We start from the raw sequence: 20,508 nt of genomic DNA, 5'->3' as shown, positions 1-20,508 counted from the left end.
ATGTGATAAAATCACACAGAAGTGAATACACACACCCAAGTGCATGTCAACTGGTGAATATGAGCAAAGCCTATGGATTGTGTCAAGGTCAAATCCCACTTGTGATATGGTATGACAGGCAAGATGCTGGAGCACACAGAATCTCTGAATTGTTTCTCATAATTGCATGTGAATCTCAATTAACTCAAAATAAAAAGGTTTTTTTTAGAAAAACGCATAAGGTGGAAACCATTTTATCTTGGGACTAGAAATGGTCTGTTTTCACAAAGCAGTCATAGAAAACCTAAAGCTATTTCCTCAAAGCCCACTGTTCTAGTTTCCTCACAAGCAAATTATGATTTTTTTTTTCATATGGGAGGCCTTCAAAGAAGCCATGACCAGCCATGGCCAGTGTCCCCAGACCCACACAACCCCAGCCTGGCTCCATGACATTCAGGGTGTCCCTCCCCCTGACCTTTGCCCCAGCCAGAAACCCTGAAACTGAGGGCAGATCAGGGCAGAGGGAGATAAGGAGCTGGGAAGGCTGGGAGAGCGGCCAGTGAGAGGGGAACACTGCAGAGGAGGCTTCCAGGAGGACCCATGCTGGCCAGCCTCCACCACTGCCTGCGTGCAGCCCTTCAGATCCCTGCCAGTGGTTTATTAATATTTTATTGAAAACTCTTAAGATGATTCCAACTTCAGCTTTCATGATAAGGTGTTGTTGCTAGGCAACTTTAGCTCCTGTCTACAGATCTGTTTTCAGAGTTCCTCCCCCACTCACAAAGCTTGAGGTTCAGTCCTACCACCCAAAGACCCACCTGGCTCAGACCACCAACTGCTGTCCACACCCAGCCCACTCCAAAGCGCTCAGCCTCCACGAGCAATGGTCCAGCTCGCAGGTCTCCCAGGGCCTGGCCACGCCCCCACCAGAGCCCCAGAGCACCCCCTACCCCCAACTCACCGTACTCGCTGTCGTAGAACATGACGAACTTCTGCCAGCGCAGCTCTGTCACCAGCCTGAGCATGACATCATTGAGGCGCACGGGAGGTCTGGAGGCCAGCGTGTAGGCCTCGCCGTCAGGGCTGGGGTTCAAATGGCAGGCGGTACGTGGAGAGCCCCCTGGGTTGCGCTGGACAAAGAGGTGTGGGATGTGCATCGCATCTGTGAGGGACTGCAGGGCGTTGGCAGACGCACAACCGGTGGATGTGACCAAGGCCAAAATCCCCTGGGTCATGAGGTCACAGGCTGGAAAGAGAGGGGAGAGAGAGGGTGGGGTCAGCATGGGGGTGATGCTGCCCTGGCTTCAACTGGCACAGCTCATGCCAGGCAGCTCATTCCCAGGGTTCCAAGAAACACTGCCTCCCTCCAGGGACCAAGAACCCATGTCAGGCCAGGCCAGGCCAGAGGCTCTCACAGGCACAGTCTATGATGCCCTAGTGATGCTGCCAGCTAGATGTTCTTGTGTCCATTCAACAGATGAGAAAACAGAGGTCAGGAGAGGCAAAATCATTTGTCCTAGGCTACTCAAGCAGGGAGAGTAGAACAGGGACACATCCCACATCTGCCTGAGACAGCCATCAGTGCTACTAAATTAGCCATCCTGTTTCCCACTTGGGCTGTGAGCTCATTTTGTTGACCCATGTATTCCCAAGGCCACGCCACAGGCCAAGAATACACTGTGTACTCTACAATTGTTGGCTGAACTGAACTGATTGGGGCTGAGGGGAACGAATAACATCAGAAAGGGCTTCCCTGGTGGCGCAGTGGTTGAGAGTCCGCCTGCCGATGCAGGGGACACGGGTTCGTGCCCCGGTGCGGGAAGATCCCACATGCCGCGGAGCGGCTGGGCCCGTGAGCCATGGCCGCGGAGCCTGCGCGTCCGGAGCCTGTGCTCCGCAACGGGAGAGGCCACGACGGTGAGAGGCCCGCGTACTGAAAAAATAAATAAATAAATAACATCGGAAAGCCAGGGAGAAACTTACCCCGGAGGATCCAGATTGTAGGCAAAACCCCCCAGGAACCCTAGGTCTTCTGGCCAAGTCCATTTGATTCATATCATAAAAATACTAGGTCAAACCCCAGAGGAAGCATTTGGTTCCAGAAGCCCAGGATTATTCAAAAGCCACTTGACAATAACAAAGGAAGATGGTCGTGCAGCAGCTGGGGCGCTGACTGCAGGTGTGTAGGAGGAACATGACCAGGTGCCAGCAGCTATTTCTAGGGTAGCTGCGCTCAGGGATCACCTTTTGAAGTCATCCAGCAGCCATGAGTTCCAGGAACCCCTTTTAGCCATACACTTAGACCTTTTTGGAACATCAGACCAATTAACAGAAAGATGCACCTCCCAACACTGCAACCCACTGCACCAGTTTTGAAGCAAACACTTATTAATAATGCTTTATGTGATGGCAGGAATGTGTGGAAGCAGATGCAGTTTCAAAACACAGCCTGTGAATGTCAGCAGGCCGTCTGCTGCAGACTTTGTTTTTTTTTCTTTAACATCTTTATTGGAGTATAATTGCTTTACAATGGTGTGTTAGTTTCTGCTTGATAACAAAGTGAATCAGATGGACCTAGAGTCTGAGGGCAGACTTTTGAACAACTTTGACAATACGTTTCTTTCGGTTGAAAGCACCTGGGTTTATGTAATGCCTCCGACCAGGCTGGGAGGAGGAGATGGAGACCAGAGAGAAGAAATCCAAGGAGCAAGGTAGTAGGAGGCTGGAAAGGTGCGGGAAGAGGAAGACACCTCCAAGCTTTCAAATACCAAAGGCCAGCTGCTCCCCACGCACGGACACTCACCTTGCACATTCATGGGCTTCGGTAGGAGGACAACTCAAATGCCCACAACTCTCCCGGCTGAACCCTCTGCCTCCAAACACAAGGCAGGAGGAGGGGGTGGTTAAACAAGAGACTCTCTGCAGTCTCTCTTGAAGATCATGCAGCCACCTAAATGCTCTGGCCCCTCGCATTCAGGCTCCATGCGGCCAAGTTCACTCCTGAATTGAAATCCAATCATGTCATGCTACTGCTTAAAGCCCTTTGGTGGCTCCCAAGACTGTTGCGGACAGAGTCAAACTCCTTGCGGCAGTCTTGCAGGCTCCCCAGTGCCTGCAGCCTCAGGTTCCTCACACGCCCCCGCCCGCTCTGTTACAGACCACGGCCCACCTTTCGGCCCCTGGAACCCATCACATTTCCTGTGGCCTCCTGAACCTTCACACCCACTCTCGCTTCAAGACTCAGACTCTACAACCCCAGACTAAGGACCCTTGGTCAAGTGCTTCATCTGCATCCCACACTTCCCCTATTAGGACACTGCACTGCGTGTATAACTGTCTCTCTCTCCCACTTCGCCTCAAGCTCCAAGGGGACAAAGGCCATGCCCATTCTGCTCACCATCCTTTTCCAGACACACAGTGTGTCTGGCACACAGCACTCAGTAAAGACTGATACAATAGTACCGTAAGCCTTGACATTTTCATGCCCTGTGCTCAATAATGCCACTTTGGGCATCCATCCAAGCTGTAAAAATGGCTTCAGGTCCAAAAACACTCATAGGATACTTATCCAGACTCTTGATATATTTATTGCTAACGATCTAAAAGATGCAAAGAGGTGAGTGACATAAGAGTGTTCCATTTGTTGAAAGCACACACAGCCTTTAAAACCATTTATGAAGATACTACAGATGGGAAAGTGCCTGTCATAAAATAGTTATGTGAAAGTAATAGAAAATTGCATGTATTTTATGATACCAATTAAATAAAACTTAACATGCATGAAAGAAAGATCAAAAGGAAATACTGCAGAATGTTAAAAGTGACTGCATTTTAGAAGAGGTCTAGACGTGGTTTTCCTTCTTTTCTATATTTTGCCAAAATTTCATGTCGTGAACAGGTAATTCCTTTACAAAAGGAAAACAATCCTCCAACAATGGATAAGTATGAAGCTATGTAGGAGGAGGGACTATTTTGTGAGAATTTTCTCTGTGCCAAAAACTCTGTCAAGTACTCTATATACATGAGTTCACATTATTCTCATGACATCCCTGTACAGCAGGCATCACTGTGTCTATTTTCCAGATAACAAGATGTGAAGCCACGCAACCGATAAGGGCTGGACTAAGATGGCTTCTCGTCTAAAAATGCTTCTGAGGGGTGACTAAGTGACAAAACCAGGGCACGACATTTTACGCTCACCAGGATTACGACTAGGCAGAAAGCATGCTTATGAAAAAGGCAAGAGAAAACACTAAAAGCCGAGGTCTCTGATGATAAATGGATTTTTCTTTCTTCTCTTGTACATATTCTCTTTAATGCTGATACACTGCATTAATACGTTTAAAAAGTAATCTCACGGGCTTCCCTGGTGGCGCAGTGGTTGAGAGTCCGCCTGCCGATGCAGGGGACGCGGGTTCGTGCCCCGGTCTGGGAAGATCCCACATGCCGCGGAGCGGCTGGGCCCATGAGCCATGGCAGCTGGGCCTGCGCATCCGGAGCCTGTGCTCCGCAGCGCGAAGAGGCCACAACAGCAAGAGGCCCGTGTACCGCAAAAAAAAAAGTAATCTTACAAAACACACTGTACATCACTAGGGTGTAAAGTTGCCCAGGAACTCCAGCCCCTGGTCCCGGCCCAAGACACCCACTGCACCATCACTGGGTCTTGGCTCTCTGTCGTCCACCCCACCTGGCTCCCTCTCAGGGACTTCCTGACTTCTGATGGCAAGCCCCATCCCCATTCCACATATGCTGGGTTATTAAGTCACTAGACCTCCCTGAGGCCCAGTTTCCCCATTTGGGCACTCATCCCACTGCTCACCATGGCTGGATTTGTCTCTTCCCTCTTGTGTGTTTCACGCATCACTCAGCACACCCGCTAAGCACAAAGCCCTGCAATGAGCACTGGGGAGGGGGAGGGGCAAAGGGCAGGATGAACACAGGCCCCATCTGAGGAGCTTAGGATCTACCAAGGAGCCAGACCCCACAACTAGGTCTGTGAGGAAGGAAAGGGGAAGACCCCTGGGACCCAGAAGAGGATGAACTCATGTGGGGTCAGCATCAGGGCCTGAAAGGAAGAAAAGGATTTAGACCAGGAGAGATGGGGGGAGCAGTGTGAGTGAGGGGTGCAGTGGGACAAAGACACAGGGGCTGGACAGCGGGAATGTGCTCAGGGAACAGGTCCCCCTGCCGCAGCCCCGGCGGCAGCCAGAGACGCCAGCTTCTTGGCTGGGCCTGGGCTCACCAGGGCAGCAGAAGGAGCGCTAGAATCTCACAGACCAAAGCTCCAGTTTGGGCTCCTCTGGCCGGCGGCCGTGTGGCCACGGGCATGTCTCCTTCCTGAGCCCCCATTTCCTATTCATTGAAGATATGAACCTCTACCCAGCAGAGTTACGGGAGCACTGACTTAGAACGTGGACCACAAATGCCAATCCCGTGCCATGCACAAGAAAAGATGCTAAATATTAATACATGTCAGTTTCCTGCCCCTCTCCTTGGGCATCCCCAGCTCCCCATCAATGTCCCCACCCAAATCGTGCCCAGGATCCCAAGAAATAGCAGTTACAACAGAGAACGACCTCACTCGTGCTGCTGACCAACCCTCCCCGTGGAGGTGGGCACCCTGACCCACCCCTGTACGGACACCTGCAGCACCACGGAAGCTCCTCAAGGCCTCGACCTCCTAGGTGAGCAGGGTGGGTAATGAAGGCTGGAAGCCTCTCCCAGGCACTAATGGAGAAGCCTGATACAAGTCAATTTCTAATCCACTGTGAATGGCTGCTAATTGGGGCACTGTTGAAATGACGGTTATTTAGAGGCTCCTAACACAAAAATAACAGGATCAAAATACATCAGATCAAAGCCACACCAGCTATTAGCTTAAACAAGGTTGTGTGCTCATTCCTAGGATAGGACATCACACAACTCACAACCCAGTTGTAGAACAGACACCGAACCCCAGTGCTGGCGTCCGACGGCTTGGATCTGAATCCAGGCCCTGCCACGTACATGCTGTGGGACCTTGGGCGAGGGGCTGACCCTCTCTGGGCCTCTGTGCTTTTTCTGTCAGAGAAGGATCATGGCACCCACTTCACAGAGCCGTTGTGCATATTCTCTGAAAGGTCTTCATATGTGAAGAACCACTTGGCACTGCCTGATGCATAGTAAGAATGTAGAAGTCACCTGTCTCCAGCTTACAGGTGCCTCTGCAGCTCACTAGAAGATAACAGCCTTTGTTACCATTCTTTGTCTCCAATATCATATGGTCATAAAGCTGATCTCTCTCTTGATGATAACAATGCAGGCTTGATGGACTGATATGAGCTCCCCAAGAATGGCTCATCAGCTGCGAAAGTAAGAAGCAGAGATGACTGCAATGAGCAGCTTCGAGACCCCTCACCCAAGCTCAGCGGCCTAGGACAGCAGAGGTCTCTGGGCCACGTGATGGATTCCCAGGAATCGGGAAGAAGCAGGCTGTTCAGACTCAGGGTTGGGCCCAGGCAAGAGGATCCATGGAGCTCAGCCAGCATTCCCAGACAGCCCCACAGTCACATCCCTGCCAGCTTCCCCTGAGATGTCAGCGTCCTGCTGATCCAGGATTCTCCAGACACAGGACTCTCAGGGTAGGATGTGCCGGGTGTAGCACCGACAAGCAGGGTCTCCCTAATTCTCACCCCAGGTGAGTTTTCTGATCCCCTGGTGAGAAAACTGAAGCACAGAGAGGGCTGACCACTTGGCTAGGATCACATAGCCAGAGAGTGAATGGCAACGAGAGCATCAGAACTGGACCACCAGGTACCTCTACAGCCAGTCCCAGGAAGAGATGGTGGCCAGCAGAGGACAGAGGCCAGGATTCCATGGCTGACTCTACCCAACCCTATCCGTATCCCCAGGATGGAAACTCCTGGGGCAGCTCCACACTTAACGCAGGCCCTAGAGAAGGAGCCAGCAAGCAAGAACAAGGCCTCCCTCGGCTAAAGGCAAATCCTTGGTTCATCAAGTCACTTGGGGCCTCAGGTGGGTGTTGGGGATAAGAGAGGTGCCCCAGACATTGAGATCACTCTGGGAACCACTACTGATCCATGCCCAGTCTTCTCCATCCCCATGGGCATTCCTGGAAAATTCTCAGGCCAAGACTGGGGGAAGCAATACCCCAGGAGGCTTGTGCTGGAAGAGATGCACAATTCCTGGTGCCGTCACCTAATAATGATGCTGACCACGGCCATCCCAGCCCTTCCCTCCACCATGTGCCCTGAATGCATGGTGCCCCGAGCACATCCACACCTGTTCCTCCTGGAAGACCTGATGTGGTCCCCGAATAGGTGAGATCGCCCATGCAGCCCCTGCTTCTCTGAGGCTACACACCCCTTCAACCTCATGTGCTAACTGGCCTCTGGGTAGCCCCTTAAAGAGGGACAGGACTTCTCCAGATGGACAAGGCGAGAGAGGGCACTCCACCTGAGTGGAAGCAGCCTGGCAGAGGTGCCCTCCTGTCGGAGAAGGTGGGCAAGGCTCTGCTGGTAACAGCAGGCAGCAGAAGGGAGAGCTGGCTCCGGGCAGCCCTGGGCTCAGCCCTGCCCTCCAGAAGTAATGATCTCTCTCCGACGGGGTGCAGCAGGCCAGCCCCAGGCCCTCCAGCACCTCTGCCTGCCCCACAGTCCGGGCTCCATGTGAACAGCCAGGAGCGCTCACCCTCCCCCAAGCTACCCTCATTATCTGTGCCCTTCCTTTCCTCCTTTAAGCTGGCACCAACTTTATTAATATTTGAATTCTAGCGGCTAATGCTTTAAATTAAGGTAGCATTTATAAATACTTTATAGCTGATGAATAATTGACCAAATTTAATATTGTCATAACTCACAGTAAATTACTGATCTATGGAGAATAACTATTTTTCATGTTTTATTAAGACATTTCAAAGGTAAACAAAACCATGAAATGGGGGGAAACAGGTGGCAGCACCACACAAAGGTGAGCGCTAGAGTTCGGGCCCAGCAGGACCCTGACCCCCATCGCCTCTCGCCATCGAAAGGCCCCCAAAGGGGAGAGTCACTGAGGCCTCGCATCCCTCCTGAGCACAGGACAAACTTGACAAGCACCTTGTGCTACAGACCTTTTGCTTAAGTGACTCTCCCACCAGCATCCTCCTGCCTTCACTCCTGATTCCTCGCTCAGTTTGGTTTCTGTCTGTCTATCCATACAGTCCCTCTGCTGCAAACTCCCTCTCTCTGCTCTCTCTGCTTATATAGGATGGCTGGGAAACCCCAACCCAGGGTCAACCGTGGTGGGTCCACCTGCCCACCCACTTCTCCATGTCTGTGAGCAAACAGCGGAGAGTCAGAGAGACCCACGCACCCAGCAACGTGGGGACCCAAAGTGGGGAAGCCGTGTCACCATCCTCAACAGGGCTCCCCACCCCGCCATATTCACTTACATCCTCTCCACCACCTACCTTGCTCATTCTCCTCAAACCTTCCGGGCTTCGCCCCAGTTCTTAGCACCAGATCTACACGCCTATCTGCATTTGTGCTGAAAGCTGAGGAAGAAAGCTTCTCCCATCTCAGGCTGGCCCCTGCTTACGAGCTCTGGTTGCTCCCATGACTTGCCGTCTCCCAGACCCAGACCCAGACCCAGACCCAGACCCAGACCCAGACCCATCACTGTGTCCTCTCTATGGAATCATCAACCTTCCTTGGTATATCTGACCCATCCCTTTGAAAGTTACACCTCGGTTCTGTTGACGGGTCCTGTAATCGCTCCAGCCCACAGCCCTCGCTGGGCTCCTGACCCCCAACCAGGGTGCCTCCCACAGTGAGTCCACTGGCAGCTCTAACTTGGTGCACCAACACCGAGCTCTCTGGGGTGTGATACTGTCCCTCTTGGTCTCCCAATCTCCGTAAAGGGGCACTCCCAAGCACCCAGTTGTTCTTGAACCTTCTCTCTCCCTGACCCTCTGCACCCAAGCCATCACCAAGTCCTGACTGTTTTATCTCCACAATGTATCTTGGATCTGTCAACTTTCCTCCATCTCCAATGCCATCACCTTGGTCTAAACCACTACTATCTCCCCACTGGACCTCCACACACCCAACCTCCCCCAGATCCACATGCCACCCATTCAGTCCACTGCAGTGCACTGGGCTTCACAGATTAAAATGCCAACCAGACTGTTCTGTCCTCGCTTAAAATCTGCATTAGCTTCCCGTTGCCCTTAAAATAAAGTCCACAGCCCGACAGGGCCCTGCGCCATCACACCCGTGCCCTGTGTTCCAGGTAGCTGGCTTTTGGGCAGCAACTCGGATGCCCAAGCTCTTGCCCACTTGTGGGTCTCCTCACATACTCGCCCTTGGCCTACCACACTCCTCCCACTCCTGTCTGGCTATCTCTCCTCATTCTGTATTTTTTGGGGTAACTGTGACTCCCTGAATTTTCCACCAGCCCAATCTTCCCTCACGGTACTCCGCCTGCAGACCACCCACTGACGTTTGCAATCGTGGACTGTTTTGTCCCATTCTCTGAACCATGAGCCCGTGAGCAGAAGCACCTGTGTACTGCACACCCTCCTAGCCTCTGGCCCAGCCCCCAGCATGGCCTAGCAAAGCAACAAACTATTTAATACTCTTAACAACTCCACAAGACAAGCACTATTGGTGTCCATATTGCATGGGTGAGGCAGAGCTTTCAAACTTGCCAAGGTCCCCAGATGCTCAGGTCCTCCCCGGAGTGAAGTTACATCCCACAATGTGGAGAAGGGGAGTTTCTTAAAGCTGAACCTCCACTCTAAGGCGGGTTTCACCAAGAGTTTAGAGGTTACCAAGGGGACAGTGGAGAGGAAAGCTGGCTGGGCCCAAGCCTTGCCTTGCAGCAGCGCCTGGGAGGGTGCCTCTCCTGCAGCATCTCCCACGCCCCTCTGGCCTCACGGTCAGCCCAGCCCAAGGAGGGGAACAGGAGCAAGGCCAAAGGGTCCCACTGGATGTTGGACTGTAGCCCAGGGCAGGGGGGCAGCTGGTGCAGGCAGGATGCACGGAGCCAACCAGTAGGGTGGGGAAGGGCCGGTGGCTCCATGCCAACCTCTGGGGCCTCATCCTTATGCCAATTAATGAATCAAAACGGATTCCCTGCTCCTGCAGATTGGAAACACAGGGAACACTGGGTGAGATCGTGCTGGCTTATTTATAGCGCTCTGGCTCCTCGTTAATGACTTTTACTGCTCCACCAAGGGAACACCAGGCTCCCAGGCCGGGATCACCGGAAGCCCACACTGTGAAAGTTAAATCAGGATGATGATGAGTCCTAGGAGACTCAGAGAACCTCAAAAGCAGCTAAGCACGGCGGGGAGGGGGGCCTCCTGCAGCATCTCTGCCCCGAGGCCAGACGTCTCCTCCTGGGCTCCCCTCACCGTGTATCTGTGCTTACACTTACTCATTCCTTCACCCCAAATCCTCTGATCATCGCTGTATCAGATCCTGTGCCTAGAGATACCGAAGGCTGTGAGACTCATTCCTTTTTCTTAGGAATTCCTAAGGGAACCTTAGGGATTCAGCATCAAGTCAAATAATACACACTCAAGAGAAGTGTGCTAGAATCTTGCAGGAAAAGGAATGATTAATTTTGCCTAGCAAGGAGATGTCAAGGAAAAGTTCCATAGAGAAAGGGGCATTTGGGATGGGTCTTGGAGGATGAGTAGGAGTTTGAAAGGCAAAGTAGGGGCCAGGCACCATTCAGGGCCCATCCAACTAATCACTGAGCCCCACAGCCTCCCAGGGAAGTGGGTTCTGCTACCCCATTTTAGACAGGAGGCATAGGAGCAGAGACCCGAGGTTGGGGTATTGCCTGAAGTCACAGGGGAGCCTGACTTGAAACCCTGAGCTGCCCCTGACCTCAAAGTTGAGCACATGGGCCCAGGAGGCAGGCAGGCCCACTGCTACAGCTGTGTGCCCTCAAGCAAGTCACTTAACCTCTCTGAGCCTCAATTCCTCACTTGTAAATGGGTTAAGAACAGTCCCCACCTCTAGGACTCTTACGAGGATTAAATGAGCGCAGTGAACCAGAGGTCACGTTTGGATATACATGGACAGGCCAGACCACGGAGCCTGACCTCAGTCCTCCCCGCATCCCCAGGGTGCCCGAGGCCAGCTCCGTGCCTGCCTCTCCCCTCCCTCCACCTGCATTTGTCTCCGGAAAGCCAAGGCCATCCAGACACCAGGCCCCAGCCTGGTGCTCCTTCCAGGGCCCACTGGCCCTCTCAGATGGGGAACAGAGACACCATGAGGCTTCAGGTTCTCCCTTTCCATCTCAACCCATGTCTGACTTTTTCTAGCTCTGTCTGATATCTCTTATTCTCTCTGTTGTTTCCCACTTTCTAAGTCTCAGCTCTCTGTCAGAGAGCTCTCTCCCCCACCAGCCTATGCCCCCTCTCCCCGTAGGACCGACCACCCCAAAGGGACAGAGCCCCACATCTATGCCTTCATTCGGGGCTTGAAAGCTGACCCATGGATGCCCACCTGTAGGCCTGCAGCTCTCTGGTCCTCCCCGCCCAGGGGATTAGTGTAGCAGGAACAAGTGTCACCTCTGGGCCGTGACCCCTTCCAGGAAAACGTGGAGGGCGCGGAAACATCCCCATCCTGCCAAGCTCCAGTGCTGAGCTCCAGCTCCAAGACTTCGCACTAATCCTGCAGCTTGGGCTGCCAGCAGGCTTCCAGAAGGCAACTCCCAGGCTCCAGGGTGCAAAGCAGGGGTCCTTGAGGCCAGGCTATGTCAGGCTCAAATCTCTGCACCTGCACTCCCCTGCTAGAAATTCACATCGCTGTCCCCTCCTCATCATTCCAGACCCAGTTCAAGTGCCTCTTCCTCTCCAGAGGCCTTCTTCACCCAGTTAGAACAGCTCAGGCCTTACGCCTGCTGTATCCCTACCACATACACGATTACAGCTCAGTGTCACTGTTTGTTCAGGGGTCTCTGTCACCTTCTGGACTGAGCCCCCTAGAGGCCTCTCTGCCCCTAGCACCCAGGCTGGGATGGACACTCAGATGCCTCAGGGGAGCCGGCAACAATAGGACAATGCTGGATGAGTACAAATGCTGGCCTTGGTCCACCACCATCACTGGGCAGCCCCAGATGGTTGCTATCACCAGGTAAACCTTAAGGCCATAGGTTGTCACCATCCTACGGGGCTGTCTTTAGGGTAAGTATCCACAGGGACACCCACACACACCTCAGTCCCCCTCCAACAGCCTGGGCAAGTCAAGCATAGGTGGATCCAGCCCTCTGTGCCACTCCCTGGCCTGTCACCTGGTTGGAACCATGCCTGAAGCCCTCCCAAAGGGCAGGGATAGCCCACTCTCCAGGGAAGGATACCACCCCTAAACCCCCATCTTCTGGGCTCTACTGGCCCAGAGGAGCCCCCTGTCCATCCTGCCGCCTTCCTTGGTTCCATGACTGGAGAGCCACACCCAGTCTCCAGATGTGAGCTTTGAGCTCAACACTGCCAACTGCCAGATGTCCCTCAAATGAGGGATCTGGGCTGCCGAGCCCTCTTCAGGGGCCACCCCTCCACAGCTCAGCCCCTTTCCTCACCCTGCCCCACCTAGCTGCTGGCCTCCCTGGCTGTCACCAGCCCCCATGCTTTGAAGCCAAGCCCAGGAAGATAAGCAGCGAGGGGCAGCCCCCTCACGCCTTCCTCACTCCTCTGAACACTGCTCCCCACAGACCGCATCACACGGCACCTAGGGTGAGGGCAGCAGGCAGGAAACGGGGCAACACCGGGGAGGTGCTGGTGGCAGCTGGAGCTGGTTACACCACCCAGGTCCTGCCGTGTTCTTCACATCCTTGTCATGGTCTTTGCATGAAGAAATCCAAGCAGGCTGCTGTCCACATTTACCGGTCCAAACCCACAGCTGACTGTGAACAGAATGCTGGCAGGAAAGTGGTCCCACACACTCCTGATGTGTCTCTTGTATGTGAACTTCTGTCCATCCAGCCCTCTGATACTCCTCCCGGGAGGTAGCAATCTTGAAACCCAAGCCACATCCTGTCACTTAGCATTCAGCCCGAGCTGGACACTCGTCAGACGTCAGTGTCTAATTTTTTTTAATGGGAGGAGGGCAGGGAGGGAGGGGTCACAGCACCTGCATTACACAGAAGACATGAAAAGAAGCCTCTGGCACAAAATACATCTTGAATCAATTCTAAGATGCTAATTCCTTCCCCTTGGGAAGCGTCTATTCATTCATCATTCATTCACTTATCAAGCACTTAGCACACTCCTTCCCAGCCTCTTTTATTTATTTTATTTTTTAAATAAATTTATTAATTTTATTTATTTTTGGCTACACTGGGTCTTCGTTGCTGCGCGCAAGCTTTCTCTAGTTGCGGAGAGCAGGGCTACTCTTTGTTGTAGTGCACGGGCTTCTCATTCCGGTGGCTTCTCTTGTTGCGGAGCACAGGCCCTAGGCGTGTGGGCTTCAGTAGTTGTGGCACGCGGGCTCAGTAGTTGCGGCTCACGGGCTCCAGAGCACAGGCTCAGTAGTTGTGGCGCACGAGCTTAGTTGCTCTGCGGCATGTGGGATCTTCCCAGACCAGGGCTCAAACCCGTGTCCCCTGCATTGGCAGGCGGATTCTTTTTTTTTTTTTTAATTAAATTTACTTTTTTTTTAACATCTTTATTGGAGTATAATTGCTTTACAATGGTGTGTTAGTTGCTGCTGCATAACAAAGTGAATCAGCTATACGTATACATATATCCCCATATCCCCTCCCTCTGCGTCTCCTCCCTCTCACCCTCACTATCCCACCCCTCTAGGTGGTCACAAAGCACTGAGCTGATCTCCCTGTGCTATGCGGCTGCTTCCCACTAGCTATCTATTTTACATTTGGTAGTGTATATATGTCCACGCCACTCTCACTTCGTCCCACCTTACCCTTCCCCCTCCCCGTGTCCTCAATTCCATTCTCTACATCTGAGTCTTTATTCCTGTCCTGGCAAGCAGATTCTTAACCACTGCTCCACCAGGTAAGCCCCCAGCCTCTTCTAAACTGAAAGCCACATTAGTGCAGAGGACATCCGATGACATATAGGGGAAGGTGGCAGGCCACTGTCCAGCCCTCTGGGGCAAAACAGAAAGAAATGAAGCACTGTTTCCCTCGTAGAGAGATGAACAGCACAGTGGTAAGAGGACAGGTTCTGGCGCCGAACTGTCTGGACTCAAATCACTGCTCTTTTCTTACAGCTACATGGGGCTTTGGGCAAGCCACACCCCCTCCAGGCCCCACCTTAAAAATAGGATTGCAACAGTGATTTCGAATATGATAAATGCATTTAATCAACAAACCAAACCAAACAATGAAATACAGTGCTCAAGGCCAGCCTCTGCCCACCCGTGCACATGCCTAACAGGGCGCCAGCTGCAGCTCTGCTGGTGAGGGGTGAGGCGGGGCTGACACCCAGCCTGGGTGCCAGCCAAAGCCTGCAGCGGCTTTGCTCATTCACCCCAAGGCCCTGCCCGCCCTTGACTTCTAACAGCTCATGATCATCCTAACAGCCATCATGACAACACCCAGCCTCCAGAATTGTAGAGACGGGGCCACTCTTAGAGAATGCGTCTAGAGGAGACAGCCGCCCCTGCTCCCAGCGGCCCTCACCTGAGGGTCTCTCAGGAACAGAAAAGGGGATGGGGCGGGTGCTGGCCTGGCCCCCAAAGGCAGCCTTCCTGGCTGGACCAGCCCTACAGCCTGAGAAAATAAAAGCAATACCCTCAGGACATGGGCTGTGGCTTGCGTGGCCCTGGCCATTCAGGCCAGCCCCGCTGGTGGCTCACTCCTGAGACCTGCATGAAAGAGCCCGGCTGGTCCAGGGACATTACCCATCTCAGTTCCCAGGTGCTTTGGAGCAGACCAGGAGAGAAGTCAGAAATCTCCTGCAGCCAGCAGGGATGAGAAGGGATCTTTGCCAGTGATAATGAAAATTTTCATAGTAGCAGATGCTTGGAGAAAATTCAAAAACAACACAACAAAACTCACAAACCAGAGAGGAACTTACGAAAAATGTGATCGGTGGGGGTCAGTGTTCCCATTGGCACCTTTCTAGCCACAAGAAGACTGATTGGGAGCCAGGTCCTCCCCACCAGGTAGTCAAATTGCCCCCGAGAGCCCATCCCAAACCTCTCTGATCACCTACTATGTGCCCAGCTGGGACCCACACTGGGAACACAGAGGTGATGCAGATCTGGCCCCAGGTCCCAGAAACGTCATCTGGAGGGGGACCCGGGGCATGCGCCACACGAGGCTCGGTGTCCACAGAGGGATGTAAGGCAGGAGGTGTGTGAGCTGGTGGTCATGTGGCCTGGCGTGGCAAAGGGCTTCACAAAGGGCAGGGCTGCTGATGCTGGGCTGAAAGGGGACCAAGAGGGGCTTCCCTGGTGGCGCAGTGGTTGAGAGTCCGCCTGCCAATGCAGGGGACACGGGTTCGTGCCCCGGTCCGGGAAGATCCCACATGCCGTGGAGCGGCTGCACCCGTGAGCCATGGCCGCTGAGCCTGCGCGTCTGGAGCCTGTGCTCCGCGAGGGGAGAGGCCACAACAGTGAGAGGCCCGCGTGCCGCAAAAAAAAAAAAAAGGGGGGGGGGGACCAAGAGAAAGAGGGCAACCAGGCTGGTGGCCTGGTGAGAGCCAAGGCCCACACGTGGCTTCTGTGGATCTGCCAGGAATGGGCCACTCATCCCAGGGTGATGGGGACACAAGGAGGTGGGTTCACAGTGGACGTCTTGCCTGCTCAGCTGAACGGCTTTGTTTTGACCCCATAAGCACCAGGGAGCCTTGGAAGCTCCCCTCCTGAGCACAGGCGAGGCCTGCCTTCAGAGAAGTGGCCCAGTGAGGACACAGCAAGAGGATAGGAGGCTGCAGCTGACTCTGCCTGCTCTTCACGCTGGTGGGACCTGGGTCAGTGAGTGCCGGGACAGGAGGCAGAGAGGACAGTCAGGGCCACTGGAGGTCAGGGGCACTGTGGTGCATCAAACCAGGGCGGGGAGGCTCGGAGAATAAATGAGAGTCACACATACACACACACACACATAGCACAATATGATGCTTATTGTGATTTGCACTCCCCCGAGGCATTTTCTTGCTGTGAAAGAGGCGCCCTGTGGATGGTTGGACCTCGAAGGCATGGTAGGTTGAAGTGGTACCCAGCTCCAGCCCTGCCCCAGGCATGGGAGGCAGCGCCCCCACCGCTCTTCTGCCCAGACACCTTCCCTGGAGAAGACAAGGGGACACGGGGCAGGAGGACACAGTCACCAGTGTCCACACCAGAAGAGGAATGGGGAAAATGGGGGGGCTGAGGGCTTGGTCCCTCCGAATGCCCTACCCAGCAAACATGCATGCACACCACTCTGCGCAGAGAAGGAGGTCCCATGGCGGCGCCGGCAGCTGCCCAAGCCTCACTCCAAGCCACTGAGCCTCGCCGGGATTTGGCAGGGATGACTCCGGGCAGTTCTGCAGATACCTGAACTCCGTGGCCTGCCTCAGTGCCGTCTCTCCTCCCTGCAGGGGCCTACACCTCATCGAAGGGCAGCTCGGCTCAGCCCTTTGGGCAAGTGCACTCCCTCCCACAGGCCCATGCGAGCGGGCAGCCCCCAGAGGCCTGCGTCTACTCTCCAAGATGTGGCTGAGGTGACATGGACAGCAAGCTACAACCGCATGCTGCATCTCATCCCAGAGACACGGTGATACTGTGGGCAGAACAGGCCAAGGGAGAGACCTAACTTACTGAGCAAATAAGTTCCACGTGACGGCTTCTTCCTTATCTCGTTTGATCTGCCTGACAATTCTCAGATAAGATTATTGACTGCCAGAAGGAGAAAAACAAATACTGTATGCTAATACATATATATGGAATCTAAGGGAAAAAAATGTCATGAAGAACCTAGGGGTAAGACAGGAATAAAGACACAGACCTACTAGAGAGGTCTGTGAGGATATGGGGAGGGGGAAGGGTAAGCTGTGACAAAGCGAGAGAGTGGCATGGACATATATACACTATCAAACGTAAGGTAGATAGCTAGTGGGAAGCAACCACATAGCACAGGGAGATCAGCTCGGTGCTTTGTGATCACCTAGAGGGGTGGGATAGGGAGGGTGGGAGGGAGGGAGACGCAAGAGGGAAGAGATATGGGAACATATGTATATGCATAACCGATTCACTTTGTTATAAAGCAGAAACTAACACACCATTGTAAAGCAATTATACTCCAATAAAGATGTTTAAAAAAGGGGCTTCCCTGGTGGTGCAGTGGTTGGGAGTCCGCCTGCCGATGCAGGGGACACGGGTTCGTGCCCCAGTCCGGGAGGATCCCACATGCCGCAGAGCGGCTGGGCCCGTGAGCCATGGCCGCTGAGCCTGCGCGTCCAGAGCCTGTGCTCTGCAACGGGAGAGGCCACGGCAGTGGGAGGCCCGCGTACCGCAAAAAAAAAAAAAAAAAAAAAAAAACCAAAAATAAAAGATTATTGACTGTGTTTTTCAGATGAAAAAACTGAGGTTCAGAGAGGCAAGTCCTTTGCCCAAAGTCACACAGCAGGAAGACAATAGAGCTTGAGTTCGAACTCAAGTAAGTCTAACTTTGCAAATCCTGCTATTCCCACTCTATCAAGTGATACAGGTGAAGACCAAGGACCAGGAGGCAACAGACTGATGTCAAAAGTCAAATGATAAAAGGAGAGGAGGAGAACTTTCCTGCTCTCATTCCCACTAAGTGGGCTCTATTCCTCCCCTTCCCACCTCCTGCCGAACCCAGAATTCCCACCCTCTCCAGTGCCCCCCCCCCGCAACACTCCCAATATACACAGACTCACAAATCTCTTTCCTGCATCTATTTAAACCACGATAGCATCAGGATGAATAAGCCTAAGTGCCAGTACCTATCTGGGCAGAGCCCTACTAGAGAGAGGCATCACTCCTCACCCCGGCCCACTCCTCCTCCTTCTTAGAGAGCTACTCACACTCCCACACGGTTAGCCAGAAGCCACTCCCTAAGCCTCAGAGCCTAGGGTGGACAGAGGAAGGCACGAGGAGGGGTGGGCACTGGGACGCTGCAGCCCACCCCAGCTACGGTCAGACTCATGGCCACCCTGCCCCACCAGCCCTGCCCTGGGCCTCCCAGCACAGCTGCTTCTGCTCTGACGGCCACATGGACACTGCCCATTCACAAAGACCCCACCCCCAAGTGGCACCCCCCCCCCGCACCTCCATCGTGCCCCAGGGGCCCCGACCCACCCTGAGGAGGCAACCAGCTGACATCTTTAGTGCACCCAGGCTTCACGCCCTCTACACAGCCATCCAGGGCACTGGCCATTGTCACACCACCACCCAAACTCCGTGTCCCCCTCCTCCTCCCACTTCAAAGCTCAGCTCAAGAGTGCCCACCTTCAGGAAGCCCCCTGGGACCTTCCACCCACCCACACCCACACCCCCCAGCTCAGCTCAGCCTGGCACTTGTCACTCTGAATGATCACCTTCTGTCTCTGCCACCAAAGTGTGAGCTGTTGAAGGTCTGGGACCATGTCGAGGCCACTCCAGGGTCCCCAAGGTGCAGCTGCCTGGGGAATGTGTATTGAAGGAGTGAAACTGTTGAGTTAGATCAAGCCGAGGTGCTGAGGACCCACTTCTCGTAGAAAGTATTGATTTTGCCCTACAGGACTGTGGCTCGAGTTCTGTAGCTGAGGACCCAGGTGTGAAGAAGAAGGGGCAGGGAGCAAGGAGGGGGATGCCATTTCCAGCCCCTCCCACAGGCCAGAGTGGGGAGCTGAGCTGCCCAATGACTTGGCCAGGGCCCTGGTACATCACAGAACTGAGATGCAAGCACCGCTCAGGGTCTCCGTCCACTTCCTGCACTTCTGCAGCCGTGGCACCAGGAGAGGCAGCTGCCCAGAGCAGCACAACTCTTTTAAATGGCTGACTTCTCAAGTGGTTTGTAAAAGGATGTAATACCAAGGGAAGCAGTACTCCAGGCTGAGAATTACGAATATTTATAGTGTTTAAGCATAATCGTATTCAGATGGGGACTATATATTGCTCACTGCAATTCGCAGTCTCCTTGGAGCACATTATTTTTCAGGGAAGGTAGACTGATGCCCAAAGTTGGCCTGAATACAGCGGGGTCTGGAAGGCACCTTAAGAGGTACTGGTATCCCGGCTTAGAGGTCCCACACCTCTTTGAGGTCAGAACCTTTTTCAAGTTCAAAACTGGTCCCTACCTGAGGCAGTTGTTCTGTGAGTACCCACTGGCTGAGAGCATTCAGCATGAGATGAACCTTCAGTAAATGAACCTGCACGTGGTTATACCAACCAGAGCAACACTGTGGTGGTGTGTGGCCAGGGTCAGGCTGGGGGCACTCATGGAGTCACCTCTCCTTTCTGTAGAGCTGGGACCCCCAGGGACCCACTACAGGGAGCTTTGGAATTCCACAGGCCTGGTTCAGTTAACAGCTGCCTGATGAAGATGTCAAGACCTGCAGATGGGTAGGTGGGCTGATGGGCCACAGGGCACAGCCATGAAGAGAGAGAAGAGGGTGAGGACGAGAGAGAAGAATCCCATCATAGGCATCCCAGAGGATGCACAAAGCCACACACCGGGAAAGGCGGGACCGGTCTGCTCCTACCCACCCATCCTTGGCCACCAGACACAACACACACCCCCCACATACACACACACACACACACACCCCACACACCACATACACACACATACCACACACACACACAAAATATATGACACTCACCACACACACCCATTCTGTACACACACACCATGTATCACACACACAGCACAGACCACACACCACATACCATACACACAGCACACTGACTACACATGCACACACACACACACACACACACACACACACTCTCACACACATCCCTCACTCATATGTAAAGCTATGGAAAAGCCACTTCCTGAGCTGACACTCCCTAGAGCGGCGGACAGAGCCCACCCAGCACAGCTTCCCCCGCTCTGTGCTCCCAGAGGAGCAGGGGTGTTTGCAACAGCAGGAGCCACCCCAGCAGGTGCCTCAAGTCCTGGCCCAGCCTCTTCTCTCCCGCCCTCCACCAGGAGCTCAGGGAGAAGCCCCACCAGAGAAGCAGCGGGACCTCACCTCTCCCGCAACCCCTTACCCAGACGCAGTCCCTCCCTGAGCTCCACAGCTTGCAGCGCTAATTAGGAAACTGAGAAACCAAAGGTCACCTGGAGACAAGTGCAGAGAATCACCAGGCTTCAGCCCTGCCACCATCTCGGATTTGATGCGTGCCCCGCCCGCCCAGGCTTCAGGGGCCACAGTTCCTCCTTCTCTGCACTGTCACACACCTGGCACAGAAGCCACCTGGAGTGTTTATGCAGCTCTTGGAAACAGCCCCAGATGCACACAAATCTGCCAGAAGAAGGGGGTGGTCTCCAGGATGTGCATCCCCCGGGCCTGGGTGCAGCCACCGCAGGTCCCTCTCCCAGTTCGGGTGAGGCCTGGGACAGATCCCAGGGGAGAAAGAA

The 20,508-nt window shown here is 53.8% G+C and overlaps 1 protein-coding gene across 1 annotated transcript in view; it reads right to left on the bottom strand.

The window, feature by feature from the left end:
• Positions 1-20,508, bottom strand: part of GRID1 (glutamate ionotropic receptor delta type subunit 1) — a gene marked incomplete at both ends in the record, with an annotated part of 684,346 nt that overhangs the window by 553,361 nt on the left and 110,477 nt on the right. Inside the window, one exon of the mRNA XM_082854220.1 lies at positions 941-1,225. Coding sequence (XP_082710346.1) covers positions 941-1,225 — 285 coding nt within the window. The remainder of the gene's footprint in view (positions 1-940; positions 1,226-20,508) is intronic.

This window comes from Leucopleurus acutus, assembly GCF_964270905.1.
Source record: "Leucopleurus acutus genome assembly, chromosome: 14".
Classification (NCBI taxonomy): domain Eukaryota; kingdom Metazoa; phylum Chordata; class Mammalia; order Artiodactyla; family Delphinidae; genus Leucopleurus; species Leucopleurus acutus.
Note: the sequence above shows the minus strand (reverse complement) of the source record. Positions and strands in the feature narration are given on the sequence as shown.